Below are 26,196 nucleotides of genomic sequence, written 5' to 3'. Positions count from 1 at the left end.
CAGCATAGCTATTTGTCAGCACAATTTTTTTCACAGCATACTCTTATCAGGAAATAGTTGCAATTACGGAACGAAATTGGTATGTAAAAACACGCGGTGGTTTTGAGCTGCTTGGTTACTGTGGAGGCTACATAGCTCTTGACCCCAAACAGAATCTTTTCAAGAAAAAAAAGCAGTGCCCCTATTCCTTATAAGGCATGGGCAGGCTTCCCTGAGCACTAGAAAGGGGCGGTAACGGGTTATTTCAGCCGAGTTTCTCCAGCAGCCGTCGCGGCAGAGTGAAGAAGTTGCACTGAAATTACAAAGCCCTTCGTCTGAGCAGAGGAATTCAGGCAAGAGAGCGGGAATCAGGTGAAACTGAAAAAAAAAAAAAAAAAAAAAAAATCACGACGTGATCATGGGAAAATCAGGTGAGCAAATGCGTTTGTGCAGTTGGCTGTATATCCTTGCAATGGCACCACTCGGTTTTGTGTTCCAAAGCCTCAGTGGCTTTGCTATGAGCAGGCTGTTTTCATTTGCGCATGTTGTTGGCTGGGAGGAGCATTCTCTCAGACACAGTGAAAATGAGTCTGTTTGATTTGAAAAGCCAAGGAAAAAAAAAAAGAATCCCCCCCAAACCTGGTCTGTGTAGAGGTACTTGTATTTTCCTGTATGGTTTTCATTTTGTAGCTGGTAACGAATGCGTTCTGCTGCATGAAAGAGTTTTATGGCATTCAGAGAAAGGATTGTTTTAAATCTAGTAGCTTTAAAGTTACACTGTGCATAACTGTCTGGCAAAGCTTCTTTACATTGCAAATCATCAACAAACTGCTTGGAGAGGGAAGATTTTTTATTGCCCTAGCTTTTAGAAGGATTTAGATTCAAAATCTGGTTACAGTTGCAGTTTAACCAAGTGCTGTCTGACTAAGCTCATAAGTTTTTCCCCAGCTGTGCAGATTTTTGTCAAGCCTCTTGTTCCTGCCGGCTGCGGGCTGCCTTGTTGTGCTCTGTTCGTTGCCTGTGTGCTTGGGTTTGATGTTCTGAGTAGAAGAAAACCCCACTGAGGCTGCCTGGAAGTTGGAGACTTTAAAAAGAGAGATCGCCATGGGATCGGTCCATCTTTGACCCATCTCTGAGCCACAAGGAATTTCCTGCAGACAGATATGTGTCTGGGGTCTGAAAATCCACGCTCATCTTTTGAAACTGCAATGAAACCAAATAGCTTGTTCTTGTGGTTGGGATGTTATTTCTGTAACTAATCAGGGCTTGGTAGCATATAATCTGTCAGTCCTATCCATCAATAGCACATATAGGATGTGCTCAGTGCAATCTGGTCCTTTGTTCACTTAAAAACATGAAGAAACTCATGGCTAACACTTGAATGGGCCTCAGCATGCAAATGTGCTCCCTTTTTTTTAAATCAGCATCCCAGTTGAGGTCTGAGGATCTGAGCCCTCTGAGAATGCGGTTAAGGGCTTGCTCTGACTCCATGGTATGTGGCAGCAGGCCGATACCCAGCCCAGGCTTAGCACCATCTAGCTGCCAGTGCGTGGACTTGTCCCATTTCCTGGAAGCTGTGTGCTTTCAGATAGGTTAGGATTTAGTAAGTGATCTGACAACCACTTAAATAACTGTAATTGCTAGGAAGTAGCCAGTTCAGCAGTTCCTTGCTTCAGCATAAGAAGTATGAGTGCCAGATGAGCCTTGCATCTGTGTGTTACGTTGGCATAGCTAACTGGGCAAAAGCAGCAGAGCTTTCACTCTGCCACTCCCAACCCCAAACTGATATAAATCTCTTGTTTTAATACATGCACAATCTCTGTTTGCAGATTGCTGATGCAGTCATAAGGCAATTACTGTCTTTAGCTGTTATTTCCTGCACATTTGTTAGAGCACATCGGTTCTTTGTTCCAAAATTAGGAGCAGGGGCAGACCCAAAATTCCTTTCACTAAGGTTTGAGTATTGTTAGCTCCACTGAGAAGTTATACAAATAGAGCTTCTAAGTACACGTTTATAATTTTTTGTAACCTGTATCATACTTTTCAAGTTAATAGTGAACTAGGCCCTGGTTGCTGCTTTTGTGCTGTTTGAGCTATTTAAGCTGTACATTAAGCTGAGATCCTGTCCTAACAATCAATTCATTGACTAAATCCCATCTGCCCTTTCCACCAAACTGAAATCTCTAAATTCCTTTCTGAGATTGATGTTTGCCTTTGCATGGGTGAGAGTAGCTATTCTGAAGAGCACAGCTCTGCGTTTTGTGTGAGATTTCCCGCTCTTGAGGACACAGCAGGCACAGGAGATGCGCAGATTTGTCTTTCCTGGGACATGTAGCAGAAATGTAGGGATCTGCCCGACCTCTCCGTGACATCCAGTGCTCCTTTCCTGGATCAGAAGAATGAAGAGATTGCCTGAAGGCGTACATGTAGGCTTGTTTAGCTTGGAAAAAAGGAGGCTCCAAGGAGACCTCATTGTGGCCTTTCAATACTTGAAGGGAGCGTATAAACAGGATGGGGAATGGCTGTTTACGACAGTGATAGGACAAGGGGGAATGGTTTTAAACTGAAACAGGGGAGGTTTAGGTTAGATATTAGGAGGAAATTTTTCACTCAGAAGATGATGACACACTGGAACAGGTTGCCCAGGGAGGCTGTGGATGCCCCATCCCTGGAGGCATTCAAGGCCAGGCTGGATGTGGCTCTGGGCAGCCTGGTCTGGCGATTGGAGACCCTGCACATAGCAGGGGGGTTGAAACTAGATATCATTGTGGTCCTTTTCAACCCAGGCCATTCTGTGATTTATTCATTCTATGGTTCATGTAGGGATACTCTAATTCATGTAAACTGGGCGCGCTCTATTTTAGAACAAATGTCTTCAAAGCTGTATCTTTCATGAATTTATCTTGAGGTATAAGTATCCCCTTGGAAAACCAGCTCCGCTGTTTAAAATCTCAGTTCTTCACAGGCATTTTGATTGGAGCTCCCTAATAATGTGTTGGATTATACTTGCAAAGAATACAGCTTTAAGTATTATGACTAATGACTTTGCATTGGTTTTGCTTCACTTAGTAGAACTGAGCATAATAAGACTTTGGTACCGCTGACAGCCTTTTTCCTTGGATGCTGCAGTCTGCTAAAACAAACACATGCTGAAACTACCCCGTCAAACATAGAGAAATGCTCCCCTGGCTGTAACTGCTGCAGACACTGCAGCCAAATGTGGGGACCTCCTGTATCCTCCCACTAGCCTTCTCCTTTTGAACAGCATGTGGATTAGCAGGTAATGCAACCTCCTTTTCCCCAGAGAGCCCAAAGCAAAAAAAAACAAAAAACAAAAAACAAAAACAAAAACAACAAAAACCATCAGGGAGTATTTCAGCAGGAAATGAGCTGATGGTGAGCTGGCTGCTCTTTGTTGCTGTGTTGCTAAGGCTCCCGTCACTGCACGGCTCTGACCCCATGCAGCTGGGCGAGGAGGCCAGGGTCCAGAGCAGCGTCAACCCAGAGGGGATATCCACAGCAGCAGCTGCCTGGGGGCTGGGAAGGTGGCAGAGAAAGGAAAGTGTCATTTCTTCCAATCCCCTTCCAACCCTGTGTGTTGGGGAAGGGATCTTGCCCTCCTTGCTTTCTAAAAACTAAGTGGAGGAGGTGGGGAGGGAATAATTTGCTCTTTGACTTCTGGATGGTGAGTGCAGAATGCTCTCTGACAGAGAAGAATGAGCTCAGTAAATACTGAGAATCTTTTTACAGTGCTTGCTTTCCTTATTTTCTTTCTTCCCACCATCTCTGCCCCCTGCAAGTATGGGTGGGACTCCAAAGAAGTGAGTGGGAGTTACCCACTGCTGCCTGTTGAGTCTGTGCAAAAATAAATAGGGGCCAAGAAAGGGCTTTAACAAAGAGAAAAGAGATAGAAACCAAACTCAGTGCTGTTTTCCTTATTGCTTTTAATCTCCCTTAAAACTACATGCTGCTTTTAACTTTGAGGGTGCGTCCTTGGAGCATGGCATAAAGGACTATTGTGCTTTCTTCAGAATGAGCTGCATCTCCAGCTGATGAGAGGTGAGAGTTTGTACTGCAGCATCTCAGGAGGAGGCAGCTGTAGCAGCTCCTAACAAAAGTGCAGGTATACAAGAAAAATGACCTGTCTGCTTTCTGAGAAATGTGACACAAGCTGCCAAACTGACAGCGCATTTTGTGTTGTCTGGTTTTACAGGACCTAGGGAATAGAGAAAATGAATGAATTTAAGCTGCTGGTAATAACCAGGCATTCATGTTTGGTAACAGTGGGGCCTGTGCAGAACTTAATACAAGTTATTTGCTATTTCTTTCTACAGCAGAACTGAATCTGAGCAGTAGTAGAAAAAGAACCTTTAAAAAATGTAACTAATTTAATTAAAAACACTGCACTTCTCCAGCTTTTGTGTGTAGATGATGCTAATTATTCAGTTCAAGTTCAATAAATGAGAAATAATGGAAAATCCTCCAGAAAGACATCGGGTTTTGGCAAACAATATTTGATGCCTAATCTTTACTTGTCTGTTGAAAAAAATCATGCTTTGGGCAGAGTGGAGTGGAGGAGAATGCGGAAGCCATCATCCTTTGTAACAGTGGTTGCTCCTGTTTGTTGTTAGATTAAGGAGCGTTAGTTTCTAATGTTCAAGGCAGACAAGTACCAGAAGTGGCTCGCAAAGAATGAGATACAACGTGATGGTCTGTACTAACCAAGATACCTAGCAAGGTTTCTCATGCCATATAGTTGCATGTCCAAAAACATCAGCTCTCCTTTCTGGATCCCCTAGGAAATCATTCTGAAAAAAAATAATTAAGCATGATGAAAACTTATTTCTGAAAGTGAGTGAAAACATTCAACAAAGCTTTGTTTTCTGTTAGTATAATTGATACATTTGGTAGTTTCTATCTTGTTTGGATTTGAATTTGTCTTCGTTGCTGCTCTTTGTGCAGGAATGGAAAGTATGAGAAAAGTAAGTCACTTGGCTGTAAGTACAGAGTTGTTCGTTACATATCTCCACAGGCCAGAAGAATATTTCAGATAGCTGTTTTGGTAAAGGCCACTCTGTTCTCCAAAAGATTAGCTGAAGTTTATCTACATTATGTTCTTACAGGCAAATATGAGCATGTTCTGCCCAGTCTTTGACGGTCTGAACAGAAACTGTCTCTGAGTCAGAGTGTGTGGCCTTGCTGAGGAGGAGGAAGCAAGGCCAAACTGTGGCTAATAATTCTACTCTAGAACTGGCTTGTGTACTGTAGGTTTGAGCCTGTAAGAGACAGCAAAGTCTTGGGTGTTTTGGAGGAAGACAGTATGGGCCTATTAAAGACCACTGCAAACATTAATATTTTTCTGTGTTGACTGAGCTGAAGTTAGCAGGGGGAATCCAGGCTTTGAATAGAAATCATGTGGACTTTGCCTGCTCTCAGCTGTAAGTATGCTTGTTAAATAGCTGCAGGAAATGATGACATTAGCTGTCTTTCTGAAGGTTTGCAATGCCTCCAGAGTAGCAGCAGGATTTGCAAGTCATTCTTCTAATTTTGATTGTAAAGACTGTCCCTGCATATCATAGAATTGGAGAAACCCAGGACATCTGGAGTTGGAAGAGACCCACGAAGATCATGGAATCCAATCCCTGGCTCCACGCAGAACCATCCAAAATTCAAATTCTGTGTCGGAGAGCAATGTCTAAATGCTGCTTGAACTCTGGTGGCTTGAGGCCGTGCCCACTGCCCTGAAGAGCCTGTTCCATGATTCCACACCTTCTGGTGAAGGACCTCGGTAAATACAGCATCAGGGAGGGAAGAAGAGAAGAAAAGGAAAATGTTGCTTCACTTTCTCCTCCTGTGTAGTGTGGTCACTAGGTCACCTGGGACTTTGCTTTTCAAATCATATGTACCCTAGGAATTATGTCCAATTATGTCTAAGAATGTAAGGCCTTACTAATGAGGGGGTTTCCTTTTTAAAAAGGTTATCAGCTTCCTCACTGTCTATCAAGAGTGTGCATATGTGCGTCATCATTACTGTACTGGGTTGTCCTCCTTAGCAGAATAGTGATAAAAATAACACTTTTTGATCATCTCTTATATGCAAAGTCAACACTGACTTCTCTAGATTTGATGAGCAGTCATTTCCAGTCTTCTGCGTGATGACCACTCCATGATAGCAACTATCTGTTGAAAGGTTTGCTCTCACTGTTTGGAGGGGAGAAGGGCTCCAAGCAAAGCTCTTCTTTCTCTCACACACCCTTTTTCCTCCAAAAATGAAAGCGAGAACTTTGTCAGTAACTTCTGATTAGCTTCTCTTTCTTTCTTTTTTTCTTCCAAGCTTATACATCAGAAGGCTCTGCTGCTTTTCTGAGCTGTGCAGTTTCCAGGTTAGCAGGTGTTCCTTTTTAATCAGGGGAGTCAATTGCCTAACAGTTTATAAAAGGCCTTAAGTGAGGAAGTAATCAACACTGTCTGTTATGGCAAGAATAGAATTTGCAATCAAACAGTGTCATGAGTAATATCATTGAAACATTATTACACCAGTAGTTCTATATTCTCAGGCAGTATGCTTCAAATTGAAAATGGGAGGGGAATAGTGTGCTATTACACGAAACAGGTAATGCAAGGTTATTAAGCTGGAAGTTTCCTGTAGAGGAAACTTGGGTAATAAAATGAGTAGGGAGTGTGTCCATCTGATTCAATTAACTTAAGCATCTTAGTGTTGTCCTGCAACTCATCCTAGTAGTAGTAAGTGAAGGAAAAGTTAGGCATAACTGAAGAACATCAGAGAATCTTCTTCCTGAAGAGAGATCTCCTGAACTGAAGGGAAAATTATTCTATTTCTGCTTAAAAACAAGACAGTTCCAGGAAATTTCTCCCACTCAAGCTTGTATCTAACTCTATTCCCCAATTCCTTTAATACTTTTTAGCAATACTTTCTGCTAAGTAAGAAAATTCAGATTGGAAATGAAGTAGTCTAGCAACAGCTATGCTGAGCACAGGGGGTTTGGCTCTGAAGGAGATCAGGTTTTGTGTTTGGAAGTGATACATGAACTGGAATGCCTAATCCTGCTCCCAAATGACGTGTCTAGAAATCACATTAAGGGCCAGTCTTTGAAGAAATTTTTATCCCAGATGAGGAGCAGAAAGGAGCAGTTAAGTACATGGAATAAGAAAAAAAAAAGTAATCTTTGTGGCCTTGCAGAGGCCACCCAGAACAAGATCATGTATATGGAGTGTTTATGTCCTCAAACCAAAACGCAGAGTCAAAATGTAACAGAAGTGTACCTACCTTCATTTAAGCTTTCTCTGCAAGCTAAATATCCAGCATTTCTCCACTGAAGAAACTGTATTCTCACAGTGTGAAATATTCAGCTGTAGCTAGTTTCAAGTGAAAATAAAAGTTCCTGATAATATATATATGCCAAGCATCTTTGGTCTTAGTGAGAACGTGGTCATTAGCTGAAGTTGCTTTTACTTAAGAATTTTGTTTGTTTCCAATCTGTTAATAAACTTGAGAAGCTTGTCAAAATATGAGTATCCTTAGTTATCTGGGAAGGTAATAAAGGACTTTTTGACATATTTTCTTTGCAGTTCCTAAAGCTTCCAATGAATTTTCTCATGAAGTTGTTGGGCATATTAAGAACTGTATTTGCTACATCATCTTTCCATACTCCTTTACTACTGCCAGAATAGAAGAGTTTTGCACAGTCAAAGGAGACTGTAAAGATTTTAGTATTAAAAGTAGAGCTGCACTTGATCTTCAAACAGTTACCTTAATATGTGTTTTCTATACAGTTTGCATTTGTGTCTGCTTTGTGCATTCTAATATTTGGCTTCTTTCTGCCTGGAGAGTGAATGTTCCTCCCTCTGTTCTGGGCAGAAAAGAGTGTAGAAATAATGTGCAGTATCCTGGGTAAAAATGAGTCACATTACCAGAGTTGTTGGTATCAGTTTTCGGCACTCATTTCTTCCCAAGTTGGTGGGTTCTTTGAAACATACTTAGCATCTGTCTTCAGAAATGTGATTCTAGCTGTTACGTGAGTACATCTCTTATTTATTTTGGGTAATGCACACGCAGAGTGGAAAGGTGAGGTCTGTGTCATGGTTTAAGATGAATTTGGGCAGTCATAATGGTATTTTTCTGTGTCGGATTCTATGTGAGGTCCAGTTCTTGTTGCATCATCTTGCAACGTTCAGCTGGTAACTGCAAAGGTGACACAGAGCAGCTGGTATTATAGAGAACGTGTTGGGTAACTCACTTCGGTTGTGATGGCCAGTGTAAGGGAATAAGAGAGTAAGAGAAAATCTGACAGGAAAAGTCAGATTTTTTGCTTACTTTTCCATGCTCACACGAGCTAAACAAAACTGGAAAAGTCTGAAGAAAGGTGTGCTCTGTACCACATCATGGGCTGTAAATTCATTGTTGCTTGCTGTCATATCTTAAGACAGTGTTCCAGAAGAATCCACAACAGAGGTAAATATTTGAATAATGAGAAACAGGCAACTGTAGATAATAGTATTAATTGTTTCATGTAATGTGTAGTGATACGTGTCCAAAACCAACTTCCTTGCAGTAGGAAACATTTTTTTCTAGAAGCTTAAGCAGTCTATTTTAAGGGGAAAAAACGTACGTCTCCAAAGCTTTTCGGGAAGCTGTTCTCATTTGAGTGGGAGCCTGAGAACTCCGGGTAACTCTCACTTTTAATATCTGGCTTCTTGGACTATGGAACGTTGATTAAAATGGAAAAACTTAATAGGTATTCTAAAACAAATCTGTAATGTCTTTGGCAGTTGGGCGTCCCTCTCCACGCTTCTGAGTGCAGAGGAGAACGAGTGGAGAGAGGGTGGTGTTTAGCACATGAGTTTGAGTCACTGTAGAGAAGTGGTTCTGTAGCAGACACCTTGGGAAAGGAAAGGAGAAGGATGGGAGGGATCTCTAAGCACAGTAGAGAGGTGTCTCCATGGCTAGAAGAAGCCATGTCCATGTTTTGTTGATCTTTATAATTCAAGTTGTTAGTACAGAGCTGGATTGTGCTACATGTCTGTTAGTGGATGGATTGACAAAGCCTGCATTTCAGTCCAGTTCAAGCTTTTGTTTCCTAGAAATTTAATTTGTTATCGTAAGTAAGAACAAATTATTTAAATTAAAACTTTCACATTTGCAGATGAGATTGTATATGTACTCTTTAATGCTAAGCTGATGAGAAATGAAGTCTAGGTGATAACAGTCACAAACTCCTATGCAGAAAAATGCAGCCTGGAGTATGTGACACAACTTCTAAAGCTGTGCATTTCAACTTTTTTGATTAGCAAACTATCTTAAAATGTCTCTGCTGGAATCTTGGACCCCCATATCAACAAAGTTAAGTCAGCTGGCTATAGGCTTGCCTTCCTCAGTAACCTGTGATAAGCGCCTTAGAAATAGGCCATGACCTACAGGCCTCGCAGTAGATGAGAGTTTTAAGATCCTGGCTCAATGGAATCAATTAATGATAATAAGAAGGATGAAACTGTTTTGTTAGCAAAGAGTGAGTGGGTGCTTAAACACTGAAGTAGAAATGCCTGGTTTCTTTGATAGTATGCAACATGTGGCACAAAGTTGAAGGAAAACCTACCAGCGGGAATGTGATGAGCAGATACTGTTTCAGCAGGATTTCTGTTGGTGAATTCTCAACTGTCTTATGACAACAGTTTTATACAAAATAAATAAATAAATATAGCCTGAAAGGATGTTGTTGGGGAATACATTAGGTACATGTCCACAAAAACACAGTGGTGTTGGTGGAAGTGAGAACTGAACTAACTCAACTCCGTATTCTATTCAAAGTTATGAAGTACTGAGTGAAACGATAATGACTTTTTATGTGCATTTGGACACTGAGATTATTTTAGGTCACCGTATTATCTTAAGGCTGTTGTTAGAACCAGAGAAAACTCTGACAACAGCTAAAAGCACAAGTGTGGGTTGGGTAATTACCTTAGAAAAAAGTTGCAAGAACAATATATGCAAACTGACAGCTATACTGTGGGAGAATGCATCATTACAAACAGCAGAAGAGTGTATGTGCTAATAAAGGAGGAGATGAGTGATTATAGTTGTTAAAATCAAGAAATGAGAGCAACTTGAGAAATCTAAGATTAACAACAGGAAAAACTTTCTAGTCATGAGATCTACTTGGGCTTTGAAAGAATCTTAAATGGAAAATAGTGGGAGTCTTTCTAATTAGAATATTCAGAGTTATAGAATAGAATATAGAATTATAATGCTGATATATGTCATAAATTATGTCACAAATTGCATTAATAAATGTAAATCTGTGTCACTGTAATGGAGTAAATACTAAAGTATGCCTTGGCCTGTCCAGAAGCTTCTGCAGTACAGAGAAAGTGAAAACTGTCTTTCTGTTTTAAAGACACCATCCATGCTTCTCTAACTGTCCCAATACCCAATTTCAGATTCCAGATTTCTCTAGAAGCAGGAAATTCCATTAGGTAGCCAACTGCAGGGACGAGTTGGGTTGTTTTTTTTTGTTTTGCTTTGTTTTTTTTCCTTCCCCTTTTGAAGCTTTATCAAGGCAAAGAAGAGAGAATATTGAAGAGGACCTAATTCTCACTTATTTCAATTTCTTTGCAGTGGTCATGTGGTATATAGAAATCTCGAAATGAGAGTCAGTCAAACTAACCTTAAATCACCTCCTTATTGAGAAAGGGAATGAAGTTCACTTTTCTCTTCAATCTTTAGTAAGACTGTACCATCCCACTGGAATTGCCTCTTAGAGTTCCTGGACAGAAAGCATCAATGGTTCATATAATCCTACTTGTAAGTAGTGAGAGTGGCATACTCCTGTTTTTCAGTCTCATCTTCTCCAGCATCTTAGTTTTCAGGGTATGTTTTTCTGTCTTCACTGATGTCTGTATTTGACAGACTTTTCTGATTTTTTTTGATGTGATTTCAGCTTCCAAACAATTTGCTGAAGAGGTCTTGAAAGCACACAATGACTACAGGAAGAAACACGGAGTCCCCCCATTAAAACTCTGCAAGAAGTTAAACAGAGGAGCCCAACAGTGAGTTCAGTTCTTTTTTGCTCTGATAAGATTTTTGTCACTTTTATTGGCTAGATTTGACTGTGCACACTGCAAAAATACTTTTCTTTTTGACATGCTGGTATTCAGTGAAGGCTTACTGGATGGAAAGTGATGCACTCTACTTTTTTTGTCTCCTCAGCCAATTCTTTTCTTCCTTTCTTTCTCCATCAAATAGCACCACCTAATCATATGTGCATTTCTCTGGTCACAAGAGTGTAAATCTTTCTTGCATTTTCTTTGAGACGTGGGCTGCATCTGTCTACGCTTGTGTATCTCCTTTACAGAAGGTAATTGCCTAAAGCATACTTCGCTCCCAACTCCATCAAATGATGTATTGTCAGCTGCATGAGAACATCTGCTGCTGTTGAAACAGGGAAGAAAATAACTTTTTCATGGTAGGAAGTGATGACTGGTCTTCCTACTGCCTGATTTAAGTCTTTCTTACAGTAAGTTTAGACCACTATTGCTTTTCCTCTTTGCTGAATATATATGACAACCAGATTGTTTTCTTTCTCTCTGTAGTAGACTTTCTCAAAGTGGTTTTCACAAAATCATAGAATCATAGGATGATTGAGGTTGGAAGGGACCTCTGGAGATCATTTAGTGTTCCATTTATTTTCAGGCTGAGGAATAGATCTTTGCAATATGAAGGAAATACTTGAAGGAAAAAATGCTGACTAAACTCTTCCAAAAATAAATGTTTTCCCATAACAGCTGAATAGTGGTCAGTTTGATCCCAGCAAACATGAGATCTCACCTCCTATTACACTTTCTACCGTAACCATGCAGGGTTTTCCATGCCAGCTGGCTCAGAACCAGGGAGGCTGTGGTGTTTCCAGAACCCAGTTTATTCTCAGCATCATGCACTCTGCCATAAAGATGGTTCAGTTCAGCCTAGAACAGAGATCTCTATAAGGTGTTGTGCCATACAACACACCATGTACATGGCATGTAGATGTGCCCTCTGGCAGCAATCCATGTTAATTTTGTCTGCCTTCTTTCCTCCTCTTTTTTGAGACACCATAATAACTAGATACAGTATTTCTGTGATGCCAGTGACACATCTGCATACCTGTGCAATCTTGGTCTTCTTCCTGTTCTTCAAAGGTTTGAGGTTTTTCTGCTTTATCTGATGCCTCACAGTGAGGAGGAGATTTCATTGACTTGTCCCTTCTTTTCTCTTCCAACTTTTACAGTTGGGTTGAACAAATCAATTTGTATGAATAGTTGAGATTATTCTGTCAAATAGACATTGCTCCAAATTTATCTTTAAGTGCTCTATTGCCCTTCCTGGGTATATTTAGGTCCTTCTGGAGTTCCTCACAGTTCTCTCTGGTCTCAGCTGACTTTCTTCACTGTGGTGAATAGCAGTTGGAAGCCTTTGATAACTTAATTTATAAGCATTAAAGTTGTGTTTAGAAACTGGTGCAATTGTTCAGTAGCAAGAACCAGAAATGTTTTGTTCCGAATAGCAGACATGAAATTTGAGAAATCTTATTTTTGTCAAGTTAGATGATGCATAATCTAAAATTCAAGAGCTTCAAAGAGCTTCACTTTTTCTTTTCAGTGTATCTGGTGTCTTTGTTGAAATGTGTCTGATCTATCTCTTCTCCTCTGTCTCTGTTGAAAATGGTGTGCTTTCTACTATTTTCAGTCCCAAGAATGGAGACAGGCTAACTGAATTGACTATTGGATCCCTGTTTTAGGATGAGTGAGTCACCCTCAGCAGTTGTCTGTTTATATTTGACTGTAATGAAGCATAGGGTGATGATTTCAGATACAAATCTCAGCTGCCTGAGCAGGAGGGAATTAATCACCCTTTGTCTCAAATCCTTGGCAACTTTGTCCTAGTCTTATCTCTTTCTTGGAATGTGCAAATTCTTGAAGAGAAGCAGTGCAGGACCATGGGGATAGAGGACATGAAGGAGTGTCAAGAGATCCTTAAGTTCAGGATCTAGCAGATTCACAATTGGCAAGCTTTCATTATTTCTAATCTACTGGAGGTAGCTCAATGTGCTATTTTTGTTTGATTTCTTTTCTTAGAGGGATAGGACAAAAGGAAAGCAGGACCTAATGACTAAAGTACTAGCTTGGCCCAAAACATTCAGCTAAGCAATCCTGTGTCTGACAGATGCCAGTAAGTCAAGCTTTGGGAAGTAGCAGCAGAACGAGACATACATAGTGATCCTTGCTCTGTTATCTTCTCCTGGAAATTACAAAATTATCTAGGAAATTGTGGTTTTCCTAAATATTAGGTAGTATCTTTTTTTGTTGTTGTTGTTGTTATAGGTGTCTAATAGCCCCTGAATACACACTCTGTAATTTTCTCTAGCTCCTTTCAGATCCCCGTGTGCTTTGGTGTCTGCCTCATTGGTGATAAGTTTTGTAGCACACTATGGAACAATTGTTGTGTCTTACTTGACTTCTAAATCTACCTGATGATTTCTGATGCTGTGGGAAATAACAAATGGTCTTTTGAATTTAAATGTCTCTGTACTGAAGCCTTTCCAATGCTGGCTAAAGAGAATAATCCTTTTACACTTGAAGTTATTTTTAATCCCATTGTAATAAGACAATCGAAGTACCTCCCACACTCTCATGTGTTAACTTCTATAGAAACAGTGCTTCTTATCCCTGTGCTGGTACACACACTTGTTTCAAATTCTCCCTGTGATTTCTCTCTCTCTTCACTCACTTTGACTGAATCCCAGCTTCAGTCTATTTTTCTGTTTCATATAGAAATCAAGTTAATGCTGCAGAGTTTTTGGAACTGTTCTCTACTTATCAATTAAAACTGGTTTAAGTACACTTTTTATTTTTTAATAGTAAAACACTAGCAAAACATTGAAGAAACCCCAGGACTACTGCAAATATATGCTGGAAATCTCCATCTAGTGTTACAGTGAGTCATTGGCCGTCCCCTGTTTGAGAAGGGCTTCGATTTTACTCCCTTTCCCATATGTACACCTAATTTATGAATTATCTGTGTGCTGATTTTTGAAACTACATTATTTCTTGTGCAGGTTACTCCAGTGAAGGGGTTTGGAAATGTTGAGAGTTTACATTTGTAGCAATGCTTACGAATGCTTCTCTTTCCCCATTAAAGTTGCAGCGGTGGATTTCCAGGTGCTGGATAGACAGGATGAAGGGAGATCTACATTCTGTTTCTTTTAGACCTTTCTCACCCATGGCACAAGCGCTCATGAAAGACATGCAAAATGCTCTCTGGACTTTCCTTTCTCCTGAGTCCTAGATATACATAGGCTTAAAGCATCCCTGGCATCAGAGATTTGCAACTGAATAACTTCACTTAAACTGCCATCTTCTAACAGAACAAGGGGAAATGGTTTAAAACTAAAAGAGGGGAGATTTAGATTGGGTATAAGAGAAAAGTTTTTTACAGTGAGAGTGGGGAGGCGCTGGCACAGGTTACCCAAAGATGCGGTGAATGCGCCATCCCTGAGGACATTCAAAGACAGGCTGGATGGGACTCTGAGCAACCTGATGTAGCTATAGGTGTCCCTGCTCGTTGTGGAGGAGCTGGACGAGATGACCTTTAAAGGTCTCTTCCAACTCAAACGATTCCATGATTCTAACATTCCTTGTTTGCATTCCCTCTTTCTCTTCCTTCACCTCTCCATCCTCTTTAGCTGCAGTCTGTAACACAATGTGTGCATCCCTTTGCTAGGTATGCAGAAGAACTGGCGGCCTCAAGGGTCCTCAAACACAGCTCTGAGTCTGCTAATGGAAAATGTGGAGAGAACTTGGCTTGGGCATCCTACGATCAACCAGGTAAACTTTCTTCTCTTGCTGTCTCACAGACACCATATAAATAGCCTGTTTCATTTTCCTTGGGCTGAAAGCATGAGTGAGCTGGATGTCGCAGCTGGTTGCAAGAGTACTGCCATTGCCTTTACTTCCAAAAAGTGGCCACTGCAACTTAACCCACGTTCCGTGGGCACAGGCTTCTGGTATGCAGACACCTACATATGCTGAAAGCAGGAAACACAGATATTCGCTGAAGGGGTAATGCATTGTGGCAGCAGGTTATGTCCCTTTAAAGATAGGATTTGGTGGCCAGGCTGTTCTGTATGTCCCAGCTGTGCACCTACTTTGAATTCTGTTTCATGGGAGGAGAGAAGGAAGCTGTCAATGCCCTGTTCTTCACCTTTATCCATAGTTTGCCCTAGCCTGAGTAAGGGCTGACCACAGGCCAACTGTGGTGAGGAAGGTGGAAAAATGGCAATTGCATGCTACACAGCAGTTCCTGTTTTGGAGGTCAAAAAGACAGTGGGAAACCAAAGTGACAATGGCAAGTGTGTTAGGCAACATCTGATCTCTTCTGCTCTGTCAGTAAACAGAAGCTTTGAGTCCTTTTCCCTGCCTTCATTTCTGAAGATAAAAGTTCTCCGTATATTTTCTGATCATAAACGTGGCACATAATTGGCAGCCTTCTGTTTGGATACCCAAGGAGCTGAATTTTGGCCATGCTGACAGCCTGCGGTGAGCACTCAGAGCTGTGCTCAGCAGGCTTTTCTCTCCTTCCTCCTCCAGCATGCAGAGTTAATGCCTCCGCCTGCTGAGAGAGCAGGTGGTGTGTATTATAAGTGACCACTTGCTTTCTTTATTTCCATCCACCCCTGGAATTCCCAGTGCAGTCCAGAGGAGATAGGAGCTCATTTATGTGGACTGTAGGTCCTGTTTTAAGGACCTGGAAATTTTAGTAACTGAGTTTTAGGCCCAGGGGCACTGCTGGATTCCTTCACAAGTGCTAGCTGTAGCCCTGCGTGGGTACTTTCTTATACTGAAAAAGAAACCCGGGGTGGAAAAATCTAATTGGATCTACTAATACTTGGCGTTCTGTCCACTGCAAGAGTCTGAGGTAAGACTTCAGAGCAGCATGGGAACACACAGATGTATGGCAAAATTTGCACAGTGCCTATGACTCAGTGAGCTTACTTCTTCCTTCTTGTTTGTGCTGATGGCCTGTGCTCTTCCCTTGAGGTTAAAGAAACAGGATTCTCATTCAGAGAGCTGGAAATAACACACATGGATCCTTCCATAAATTATATAATGCGAGTCCTTTTTTGGATCACACTTGTTTTCTTCTATGCACTGTTTCCATGCACAACTTGCCAGTTTTGAGCAGTTTTTTATTGCTATTTTTTATTCATAGAATTGACTGCCTTCCTGAGAAAAATAAGCGACATCTTTTGTTCTGTGCTACATTTCCTATGTGTCAGGATGAGTCAGGATATCAGAGTAAGAAAACTCCTTGTTCAGAGAAAGCTGTTCTGTCCAGGCTTAGTTTTCATCTCTGTGGAGCTGGTTACTTCTTCCTCTTTTTCTCATACAGTTCCCTCTGGATAGTTGATTTGTAGCCTGCTCAATGAGGCTGAAATTTGTATTAGGCAACTATTCAAGGGCTTAATAAAGGGAGACTGTCTTCCTCCCCAGATAAAGCAAAACTCAATAAACCTCCAGTTTAATGTGTTTTCTCTCTAAAAAAAGTGATGCTATTGTTTGTTTTGACTCTTATGGAGTTCTGTGATAATGCCAGAAGATAAATTTCTTGTTTCAGAGATGATTTAAGCTTTAAATTATAAGAGCCTTTTAGTTTCACCCCTCTCCTGGCTCAGGAATCTCTTACATTGTATTCAGGATTTTGGAGTTACACAGCCTAAAGCTGTAGCTAGAAATACATTTATCCCTGTAATCCAAGAAATAGCCGACAGCTGCTTCCTCCCTCCAGTCCTTCAGGAACTGCTCTGTGGCAGACTTTTCTTTGTCTCTGTTCACGTAAGTCAGCTGTCATCTGCCACTACTACAACAGAGACCACAGCCTGCCTGGGCAGCTGCACTATGTCAGGCTTCTTAGGACACCTCATGTCATTTCTCATTACGGGGAGGCTTAAGGCAAGCACTGAATGATTCAGTTCTGGTTGGGATGAATGCTGTCATGAAGAGTGTGTGTGTAGTCCCTGAAAACACTGCAGCTGATGAAGTTTGGGGAGTTTGTTATTACCTGCATGTTATTATCTAAATCTATTATGAGAGGAACCCAGGTTTGGCTACAAAATCTGGTCTAGTGTGCAGAGCAGCACAGGCACATTCTGCCCCAGCCCTGAAGGAGCACGCTCTGGCTCACAAATATGGTTCCTTGAGGCATCTGTGGCTCTCTATCCCTCTCCAGTACTAGATTTTCACAGTACTGGTAAAAATTCCCCCATCCCTGAGGATGCTCAAGGCCAGGTTGGATGGGGCCTTGGGCAGCTGAGCTGGTGGGGGGCAGCCCTGCCCACGGCACAGGGTGGGGATGGGTGGGTTTTGAGGGCCCTTCCAAACCAAACCATTCTGTGATTCCATGATTCTGTGAAAGTGGACCTTCATGAGAAATGCCGAAAGTAGAGAATTACACCCTCTGAGATAACTTCTGATGGAAACTTAAATTCACCTCTCCTGCTTTCCCCTAAGAAAGTGGAAGGGAAATTGGTAACAAAAGCTAGGAAACATTAAAAGGAAAGATATGAGGTTTAGGGTACCTGGTTTGTAGATTTCTGTGGTGCTTCCCATCCTCACACAGAGATGTAATCTGTGTGCTGTAATCTTATTAGAATGCTGTTAATAATTTTCTCAGTGAGATGGCTTGAAAATTTAATATTTCTTAGGTATAAGGAGAGACAGTAAGAGTGGCCACAGAGAAATTCAACATTAGGTGAGCAGAATACAGTTGGGCTGACACAGCCTTGCGCTCCTGGGTCCAAGCAGTCGGTGAGGCAAGAGAATATTCCCAGGTGTGCATAGAATCACAGAATGGCCAGAGTTGGAAGGGACCTCAAGGATCATGAAGCTCCAACCCCTCTGCCACATGCAGGGCCGCCAACCTCCACATGTAATACTAGACCAGGCTGCCCAGGGCCCCATCCAGTCTGGCCTTGAACACCTTCAGGGACGGGGCATCCACAACCTCTCTGGGCAGCCTGTTCCAGCACCTCACCACTCTCTCTGTAAAGAACTTCCCCCTGACATCCAATCTAAATCTTCCCTTCTTCAACTTAAAATCATTTCCCCTTGTCCTGCTGTTATTTATCCTTTCAAAGAGTTGACTTCGCTCCTGTTTGTAGGCTCCCTTTAAGCACTGAAAGGCTGCACACACTCCACAGCCTTCTCCAGGCTGAACAAGCCCAATTCCCACAGCCTGTCTTCATATGGGAGTTGATCATCTTGGTGGCTCTCCTCTGGACCCTCTCCAATAGCTCCCTATCTTTCTTGTATTGGGGGCCCCAGACATGGATGCAGTACTCCAGATGGGGCCTCATGAGAGCAGAGTAGAGAGGGACAATCACCTCCTTGTCCCTGCTGGCTATACCCCTCTTCTGATGGAGCCCAGGATGCATGTACATGCATGCATAGACAGTGTGTACATATATATATGTATGTGCAGGTGGCCACACAGATCAACACGGGCAGGTACAGACAATATTTACATGAACAGCATCAACGGCCTTATCCTGTGGCTCTTTCTGACCCATCAGGGCAAACATCTATTGTTGGAATATGTATAAATGATATGTATGCATTTATTTCCAACAGTGGATTCTTAAAAATATATATAATAAAATATCGTTGGCAATATAAAATAATGTATATAAAATATATTCTTTTCCCAGTAATGGGAATTTGAGTGCCTTCAGCTGTTGGGCTCAGACACCTGGTCTGTCCATTAGCTGCCTCCGTATCCCAGTCTTCCCAGTTGCTGGCAGCTGGATGTACAAACCCGTGGAGCTGCAGTTCCAATCCAGCTGCTGGTACAGACCCTCTCATCCATGCACACCCAGTTCTCTGGGCTCCCCTTCTTCCTTAGTCCTGATGCAGCCTATGAGAGTGAGATTCAGCCTGATGGGAAGTGAACCAAGCAGGTCATCAGTTGTTGTTAGTAGGGTGGAGCTGAACTACGTTTCCATAGAAAAAGTGTCGAAACTGTAAATGTGGTTTACAACAATGCAAACAGGAAGGATGTTTAAAAAAAAAAAAAAAGTAATATAGTAACTGGCTCTGCCACCAGAAGAGGAACTGCAGCACTAGTAGTAGGACAGATCTGCATGGTTTTGATAGAACTAAACTTCCATCATTTCTGCCAGAATCTGCAGTGATGGATGGGAGTGCCATCTCTTTGCTCTTTTTCCTTCTGCTTGAAATGCATTTTGAACAATAATCAAACCTTGTTATGGAGGAGACTTTTTGGGGAGTGAGCACTGTTTCTAATGAAAAATTCCAGTGCAAGGATAATGGGCTCTGAGTATAACTGCATCACACATCTTGTAATAACTTGAAATGGAAATACTGTGGTCAGTTCTCTGAACCAGCACATCTGAGGGTGCAAGTTGCTATTGAAGGGGCTGCACTCAGTGCTCTGCTGACTGCTGTGCTGGCCTCTTTCTATTTATTTCCTCCAGCCCCTGGGAAGCCCAGGGGTCACTGGGCTAACGGCAGTTTTCCCATAGTTGCATGTGTACCAGTTATTATACTGAACAGTTCTTTCTTGTTCGCCTGCAATAAGTTGTAGGCTTTTGGGCACCGTGGCTGGGAATTAACACGTGGTAAATTGTGTTACAAACCTATGCTTGTTGTCCTTCTTGAGCAGGACTGGATTATTCTTTTACCTGATGCCATTGCCATCTTCTCTGAATTAAAGTGTTATCAGATTTTCACATTATAGCATTCTTTAAATTATGTATGTATGTATCTATCTTTGTAAAAACTTCTATGCCTCTTGCAATCTTTCCATTATGTTGAACTTAAGTTTTGCTCACACAGAGTCTAGATGCATTTTTTTAGAGCTACAGTAGACAGCGTGGTATTGACTTTCTCTTGGACTACTCTTCATGCTATGTCATACTGCAGGAGAGAGTAAAGTGCTAGTAGCACTGAAAGTGCAGTCCTATATTTGTAAAAGTTCATTTGCATAGTGTATTCACTTAAGCACTTGTATATACAAAGTGCATATGCTCTATAAGGTCTGACATATCTGCTGAAGCACTTTGTGCTTCTATTCAACAATGATTTGTTTAGCTTTTGTACTGTATGTTTTTTGTTTTTCCTTTGACTTACACACAGATTGCTCTTGGCATGTTTTTTAGTCTTTTAGCTTTACTTAGAGTAGCAAATGAGCAGGTGTTGTATTTGCTTTACAGACTCTAGCCATTAAGCAGGTCTTCTGGGGTTGGTTGTTATTTGGCACTGGGCAAGCAGAGAATGAAGGAACCTGTTGTTACTCTCAGAACATTTACTTCAGGAATCAAAACATGTTTGCTATGTCTTTATGCAGAAAATATAAACTAACTCACTAAGTGAGCCTCATTCCTAACAAGCAGTGTGCTATGGATCAGTTCCTAGAACTTCCAGTTCGCAAACCTCTCAGCGATGGCAATTCACTCAGTATTTTCTTTCAAGTGACAGCTCTGACAGCCAGGCTGCCAGGCTAACAACGCCATCAATTGAGCAGATTGCACTCATAAGTCTAAAGAGGTTAACAGCTCAGCGTCTGACTTGAGGAACAGCGCAAGTTTGAGACTTTTTGCTGTGAAATAGCAAACTGTGAGTCATTGTGGTTCTGCAGCCAACGGTCCACCAGGGACCGGCGTTCTTCATGACGGTAGTCTTGACAGCTTTGGCAGCTTGCTCTGGGATCAACTGGCCTTGCGTTATACTTCCTGGAATGCTAAGCAGAAACTTCATTACTGATGTAGCACAGGGAAAAGCCTGCTCCCTCCTCCCCCCTCCCTGTCTGAGACAAGAATTTCCTAAGAAACAGTAATGGAAAAGACGTGATACTTGACTTTTGAGTGCATCTGCAAGTTCTGCTCTGAGCTTCTGCCCTCTGTGCTGTCTGTTCAGTCAGATTCATTGCAGACTGTCAGAATCTGCTCGCGTCTATCACGTTCCTAAACAGCTCAACAAAAGCAGATAGGGTTGTTTCTTTGGTAGATGTTACTGTTAGAAACCTACAGACATGTAGCACTATGCCACTGGCTGTAGTTGTGATCCTTGTATAGCTGTGATCAATGAACACCTCTGATGAAATGAGCCAGTGCTGGGCACAGATCTCCATACAGTACCAGTTCCTGGAGATGTAGTACCCTGAGCTAGAGAGCTCAGAGTGGAAATTCACAATGGCTCAGGTGCTGTGTAAAGCCATTAAGAAGAATAAATCCAGTCAGAAATTTGAAGTATGAAATGCTGATGGGAATGTATAAAACTACAGGATGTAAGGAGTGTCATTTTATTTTGGTTTGCTGGGAGTTGTGAAGGAACATCTTCATACATCTGGATCGACAGATGGGAGGGCTCACTGTAGTAAAGGCCCTTATGCTCTTTTGCCAGAAAACCTGGCATGGCTCCCTGAAGTCTTTTCAAACTTGTTCCAAGATGGAGGAGCTGCTGAAAGTGGTGTGTAGAAACCTAATGACAGGAACACTCATCCAAGATGGGGGAGATGCATCTTCAGCTACCTTCCAGGCTTACAATTATAGAAGATTCTGGGCAGACACAAACCATGGACTCCATGTGTTAAATTGCCAGGCGGTTAAACATTTTGTTAAGGACTGCATGGATCTATGCTCATCCAAGTCCAAATGCTGTGCCACACTGACCAATTTTGCCTGAGAGCTTTTCTACCTTCAGCCCTATTTAGTTATAAGTACATCTGAGAATTGGCTTGTGGGTCCTGTTTACTGAGCTGTTGGTGTCAGAATTCTGCTCCTCTTCAGGTCCATCTTATCCAAAGAGCACCTCTCCACAGAGGTCCTATTTCTGTACCTGTTCATTGCATTGCTGCCCTAGATCTCAGCCAGCCTGTGCCAACCATGGCTATGTCCCTTGCACCTCAGTGAAGAAACTGATAGATTGTGGTTGTATCAGGGAGCTGAGAACTCCAGAAACTGATGGCATGAGATGGTTAACAAAAAACAGACTGATTAGTAACTGTGTAGCAACAGTTGTTGCAAAACAATAAATATTTGGTATGTAAGCTGCTATATCGTGTTACCTACATTTCAAAAACTCTCATTCAGTAAGTGTGCCTGGAAGTTGTGCCTGGGGTTGTACAGGTCTTGCCAGCTGTTAACTGAAGATCATACAATCACCAAGGTTAGAAAAGACCTCCAGGATCATCTAGTCCAATCGTCCATATATCATTAATATTTCCCCTCTAAACCATGTTTCTAAGTGCAACATTTAAACATTTCTTGAATGCCTTCAGCGAGGATGACTCAGCTACGTTCCTGAGCATCCCTCTCCCTGACCACTCTTTCAGAGAAGAAATCTGTCCAAACATCTGACCTGAAAATTGTCAGACTATAAGTGAATTATGTTCTTGTGTTTGTGTTACCTGTCCTGATTCCACATTTCTTCTGTGTTTCAGGGAAGGATGTTGCTGACAGATGGTACAGTGAAATAAAGAATTACAGCTTTCAACACCCAGGGTTTTCTTCAGGGACAGGTAAGTTCAGATTGATCACCTCCTCTTCACAACCAGGCTTTTCTTTTAAGAAATTGCCTGCTGTGCTTGTTTTGATAGTTTTCGAAAATCTACCTTGTTCTTAGGACAACAATATTAGAATTTCCCCAAAACTTTTAAGTTAGAAACTGATAGAAAGGTAGAAGAATCTGTGAGAAATGAGGAAGGTTTGGAATTTGTATGGTTTTTCTTTTTAATATATTGTGTTTTTTTTCTGAAACTCCAAAATTTTTGGAAGGCACCTTGTTTTTAAGGCAAATCAATCTGTAAAAAGCACTGAATTGAAATGATATATGTGTGTCACTAAATACAGTGCATCGTTCTTTACACTGGCATGTGTCTTCTGCCAAGATGTATCACTACAGTTGCAGAGATTACTTCAGCTGTAATTTGGAGATCAGCCACGGGTCATTGACTGCGTGTTATCAGCCCAGTGCTCAGTGAACGTAAGAACATTGTTCCTTGAATAATAATAGAGCAAGAGATACAACGAAGCTTGTTTGAGATGAAGAAAATCTTGCTTTTCTCCCATGGTGCTTGTTTGTGCATAGGGGGAACAACTGATAACACAGCTTAGGGATGGCCATTAGAGGTAAGCAGAAGCAGCCACAAAAAAAAAAAAAACAAAAACCCAGCAACAAAGAGAATTATCTTGAATTGTTCTCCATGCAGACATGATAGGGAAGGATGAAATGGTAGAACTGCTATTCTTACTGCAGGAGGTAAGCACCATAATGTCTTTGTGGAATTTTATATCAATTATTCATCAAAGTCCTTCTTTCATGATTCTCTTACTATATATTCTTACTTGGGAATAGCACATGGAGCCGAGAACACTAATACGGAACCAGGTCAGAGCAGGCTTGTTCAAGACAAAATGCCAGATATAGGTTTTTTCCCATACCTTTAGTGAGCTCTCCTGGTAGAGAAAAAAACAGTTTTGTATGCCTCTTTCTCCCCATCCTCCTCAATATGTTTGAAGGAATAATATAGATTTAGTACCTAAAACATCTGCATATGTTTCTCTCTCTCTTCAGGTCATTTCACAGCAATGGTTTGGAAGAGCACAAAGAAAATGGGAGTTGGAAAAGCGTCTGCTAGTGATGGTTCTACATTTGTGGTAGCTAGGTACGATCCACCTGGAAACGTAGTAAATCCAGGCTACTATGAAGAAAATGTCCTTCCTCCAAGAAAATAACCTTTCTTTAGACGTAGTCTTATTGCTTTGTAACAAATGAACCTAGGTTTGGACTTAACACTGTTTGAAGTGAAGTACAATTCAATGAAATTTCCTGTTGGGTACTGCTGCTCACTTCTCTTTGCAGAAGAAGCAATTACATGTTGCTTGAGTCAATCTGCACATTAGGTCCTGTTGTTTCTGAGGAGACTTCAGTTTATCTGAGGATGAAGTATATGCAGCATTTCTGAGGGGTAAAAGTTTCTAACTTGTTCTTTTTTGTGATAGCTTGCATGAACTCTGTGTCAGCATGTGAGAATACACATGTTGGATGTCCTTTTCTAAACAAGCAAATTCGTAGCTCTATGTAAACTGAAGATACCAGCTTGTAACTATATTACGTATTCCAGGTTTTCTATTTTTTGCTCTTAAGTGCAACCTCTTTGCTCTGTCTGTACCTTTTTCTACTGTGAGGTCTCATTCCTACAGCTTGAACATATGCAAAGCCTTCTGTATGGAAGTTACACATACATATAAAATGTAGTGGAATCCAGACATATATACTTTCATTAAAATGACCTCATAGGACACTAAGACTACACTGGCAAAGTTGTATCAGTCAAGCAAGCTATAACTCACGCATGACCAAAAAATTACTAGAGATATTTAAATCTTAGATTTACATTTCAGGTGCTAATTATTTAAAAATACAACACTATCTTACAGTTTACAGAATATACATTGTCTTATAATCAAATTGATTACTTCCCTTCCGGAAAAGCAAGGTACTGCCATTGCTCTTTGATATTTACACCCAAAGTAAATTTCTCTGGGAAATCATCATTGATTTCATTTCATGATAACTTATTTTTATTTCCTAGTGAATATCTTCTGCAGACATTAACATTCCCAAATCGTAATTAAGAGATGTTTACTCTTAGTTCATACAATTCAAAAAGTTCATGTACTGCGCTTCAGTTTGGGATTTTCTTTTCTATGTAAGAGTTCCTTTTGGCTTCTGCTGAGATTTGGCTCATGAAGAGTGCCATTGCAGAAATACTTACTTTTGTTTACACAGTTGTAATAAACTGCACTGTAACAGCTTGATGATATGTCACTGTGATGCTATATATTACAATCCTTTTGCTGTAACCAAGAATTTAATACATATTATGAGCATCTGAAAATTATATATTTTTGAATATGAATCACTGAAGTCTTTGCTGTTACCTGAATCTTTGTCGAACAATCTTTAAATTTTATTTCCAAGACATTAACATAGGACAATAGTACTTAAGTAATGAAGTGCAAACAAAAACAAAAACAAAAAAACAACAAAAAACAAACAAAAGAAAGAAACAAAAAACAAGAAACAAACAAACAAAAACAAAACAAAAACAAAAAACAGCGAGTAATCTAGCCCAGGAAAGACAGGAGACCCAAGAAATGATAAATCATAACATAGACAAGAGATGACCATCACCTCTTTATATAAACTTTGAACAAGGCCTTGGATTCAATGGTGAACAGACATGTCTTTCTCTGCTGAACTCCTGCTTTGTGTTTTAAATTTCTCCCTCTCTTGGTTGACATGTTCTTGGTAAAGAACAACCACTTCACTCCCACTCAGACTTATCTGTTTAGTAACTGCAGTTTTGAGGCCTTCCCATTTTCAACTTTCATTTAAGAAATGTCAAATAAATCAATGGTATTCAAATACTCTTTTCTTTTTTTCTTTTTCTCTTTTTTTGCAATTACTTGCTACTTTTGGCCCTATAACTCTGAATTGTTGGTGTATATGTTCAATTTAGTGAATGAAGTCAGAGTGTTTCACTGCTGCCACCTAATATGTTTTTTATGTCAGAACTGGGAGGATCTTGGTGAAGAGAGGACAAAACAAAACCAACCTGGTCATTACCTTTATTTAGAATGATAGTGGCAAGTGAACTTCCAGAGCTTTTTAGAAGGAACATTTTGAGGTGGTGTCTGATCATCTGACATGGAAGGAATTCAAAGCCACTCAGATAGACCCAATGCAAGCTTTGTACATCCTACAGAATTTCTATGCAGGTAAGTAGCAATTTAAAAACAAAACAAAACAACCCAGTCAATCTAATTCTTAATGACCCAAACTCACAATGTTGATGCCTTCTGCAAATGAAATATCTGTGCAATAAACCATGGTGTAGGTAAAAGGCCAAATGCATAGAGAAGGGTAATGTTTTTATGGCTCACCCAGAAGCCATAGGATCTGGGGAAATGCACATTGAAATCTGACTTCCCAGACCTCTGTGTTGCTCTATCACCTCCACCACATCTTGGTGAATTGTGATGACCAAGAAGAGGCAAAGAAAGGTTATCTCCTGTAGATGTAAGGGCAGAACATGATGTTCAAGCACATACAAGAAGACACTTCTGCTCTGGAAATAAAGAGATG

General features: G+C 41.0%; 1 protein-coding gene across 2 annotated transcripts; it reads left to right on the top strand.

Moving 5' to 3' along the window:
* Window positions 1-116: 116 nt before the first annotated feature.
* Window positions 117-25,478, top strand: GLIPR2 (GLI pathogenesis related 2). 2 transcript variants are annotated; one of them, XM_010708675.3, is made up of 5 exons: window positions 117-410; window positions 10,935-11,043; window positions 14,753-14,856; window positions 22,487-22,564; window positions 23,620-25,478. In XM_010708675.3, the coding sequence occupies exons 1-5, from the start codon at window positions 398-400 to the stop codon at window positions 23,778-23,780; spliced, it is 465 nt and encodes a 154-aa protein (XP_010706977.1). In that variant the 5' UTR covers window positions 117-397; the 3' UTR covers window positions 23,781-25,478. The 2 variants fall into 2 exon arrangements, with proteins under 2 accessions (XP_010706977.1, XP_019469458.1); XM_019613913.2 differs by lacking the exon at window positions 117-410 and adding an exon at window positions 8,264-8,452.
* Window positions 25,479-26,196: the final 718 nt, after the last annotated feature.

Source organism: Meleagris gallopavo, chromosome 3, assembly GCF_000146605.3.
Source record: "Meleagris gallopavo isolate NT-WF06-2002-E0010 breed Aviagen turkey brand Nicholas breeding stock chromosome 3, Turkey_5.1, whole genome shotgun sequence".
In the NCBI taxonomy this organism is placed as follows: domain Eukaryota; kingdom Metazoa; phylum Chordata; class Aves; order Galliformes; family Phasianidae; genus Meleagris; species Meleagris gallopavo.
The sequence above is the reverse complement of the archived record's forward strand: the minus strand, read 5'-3'. Positions and strand labels throughout refer to the sequence as shown.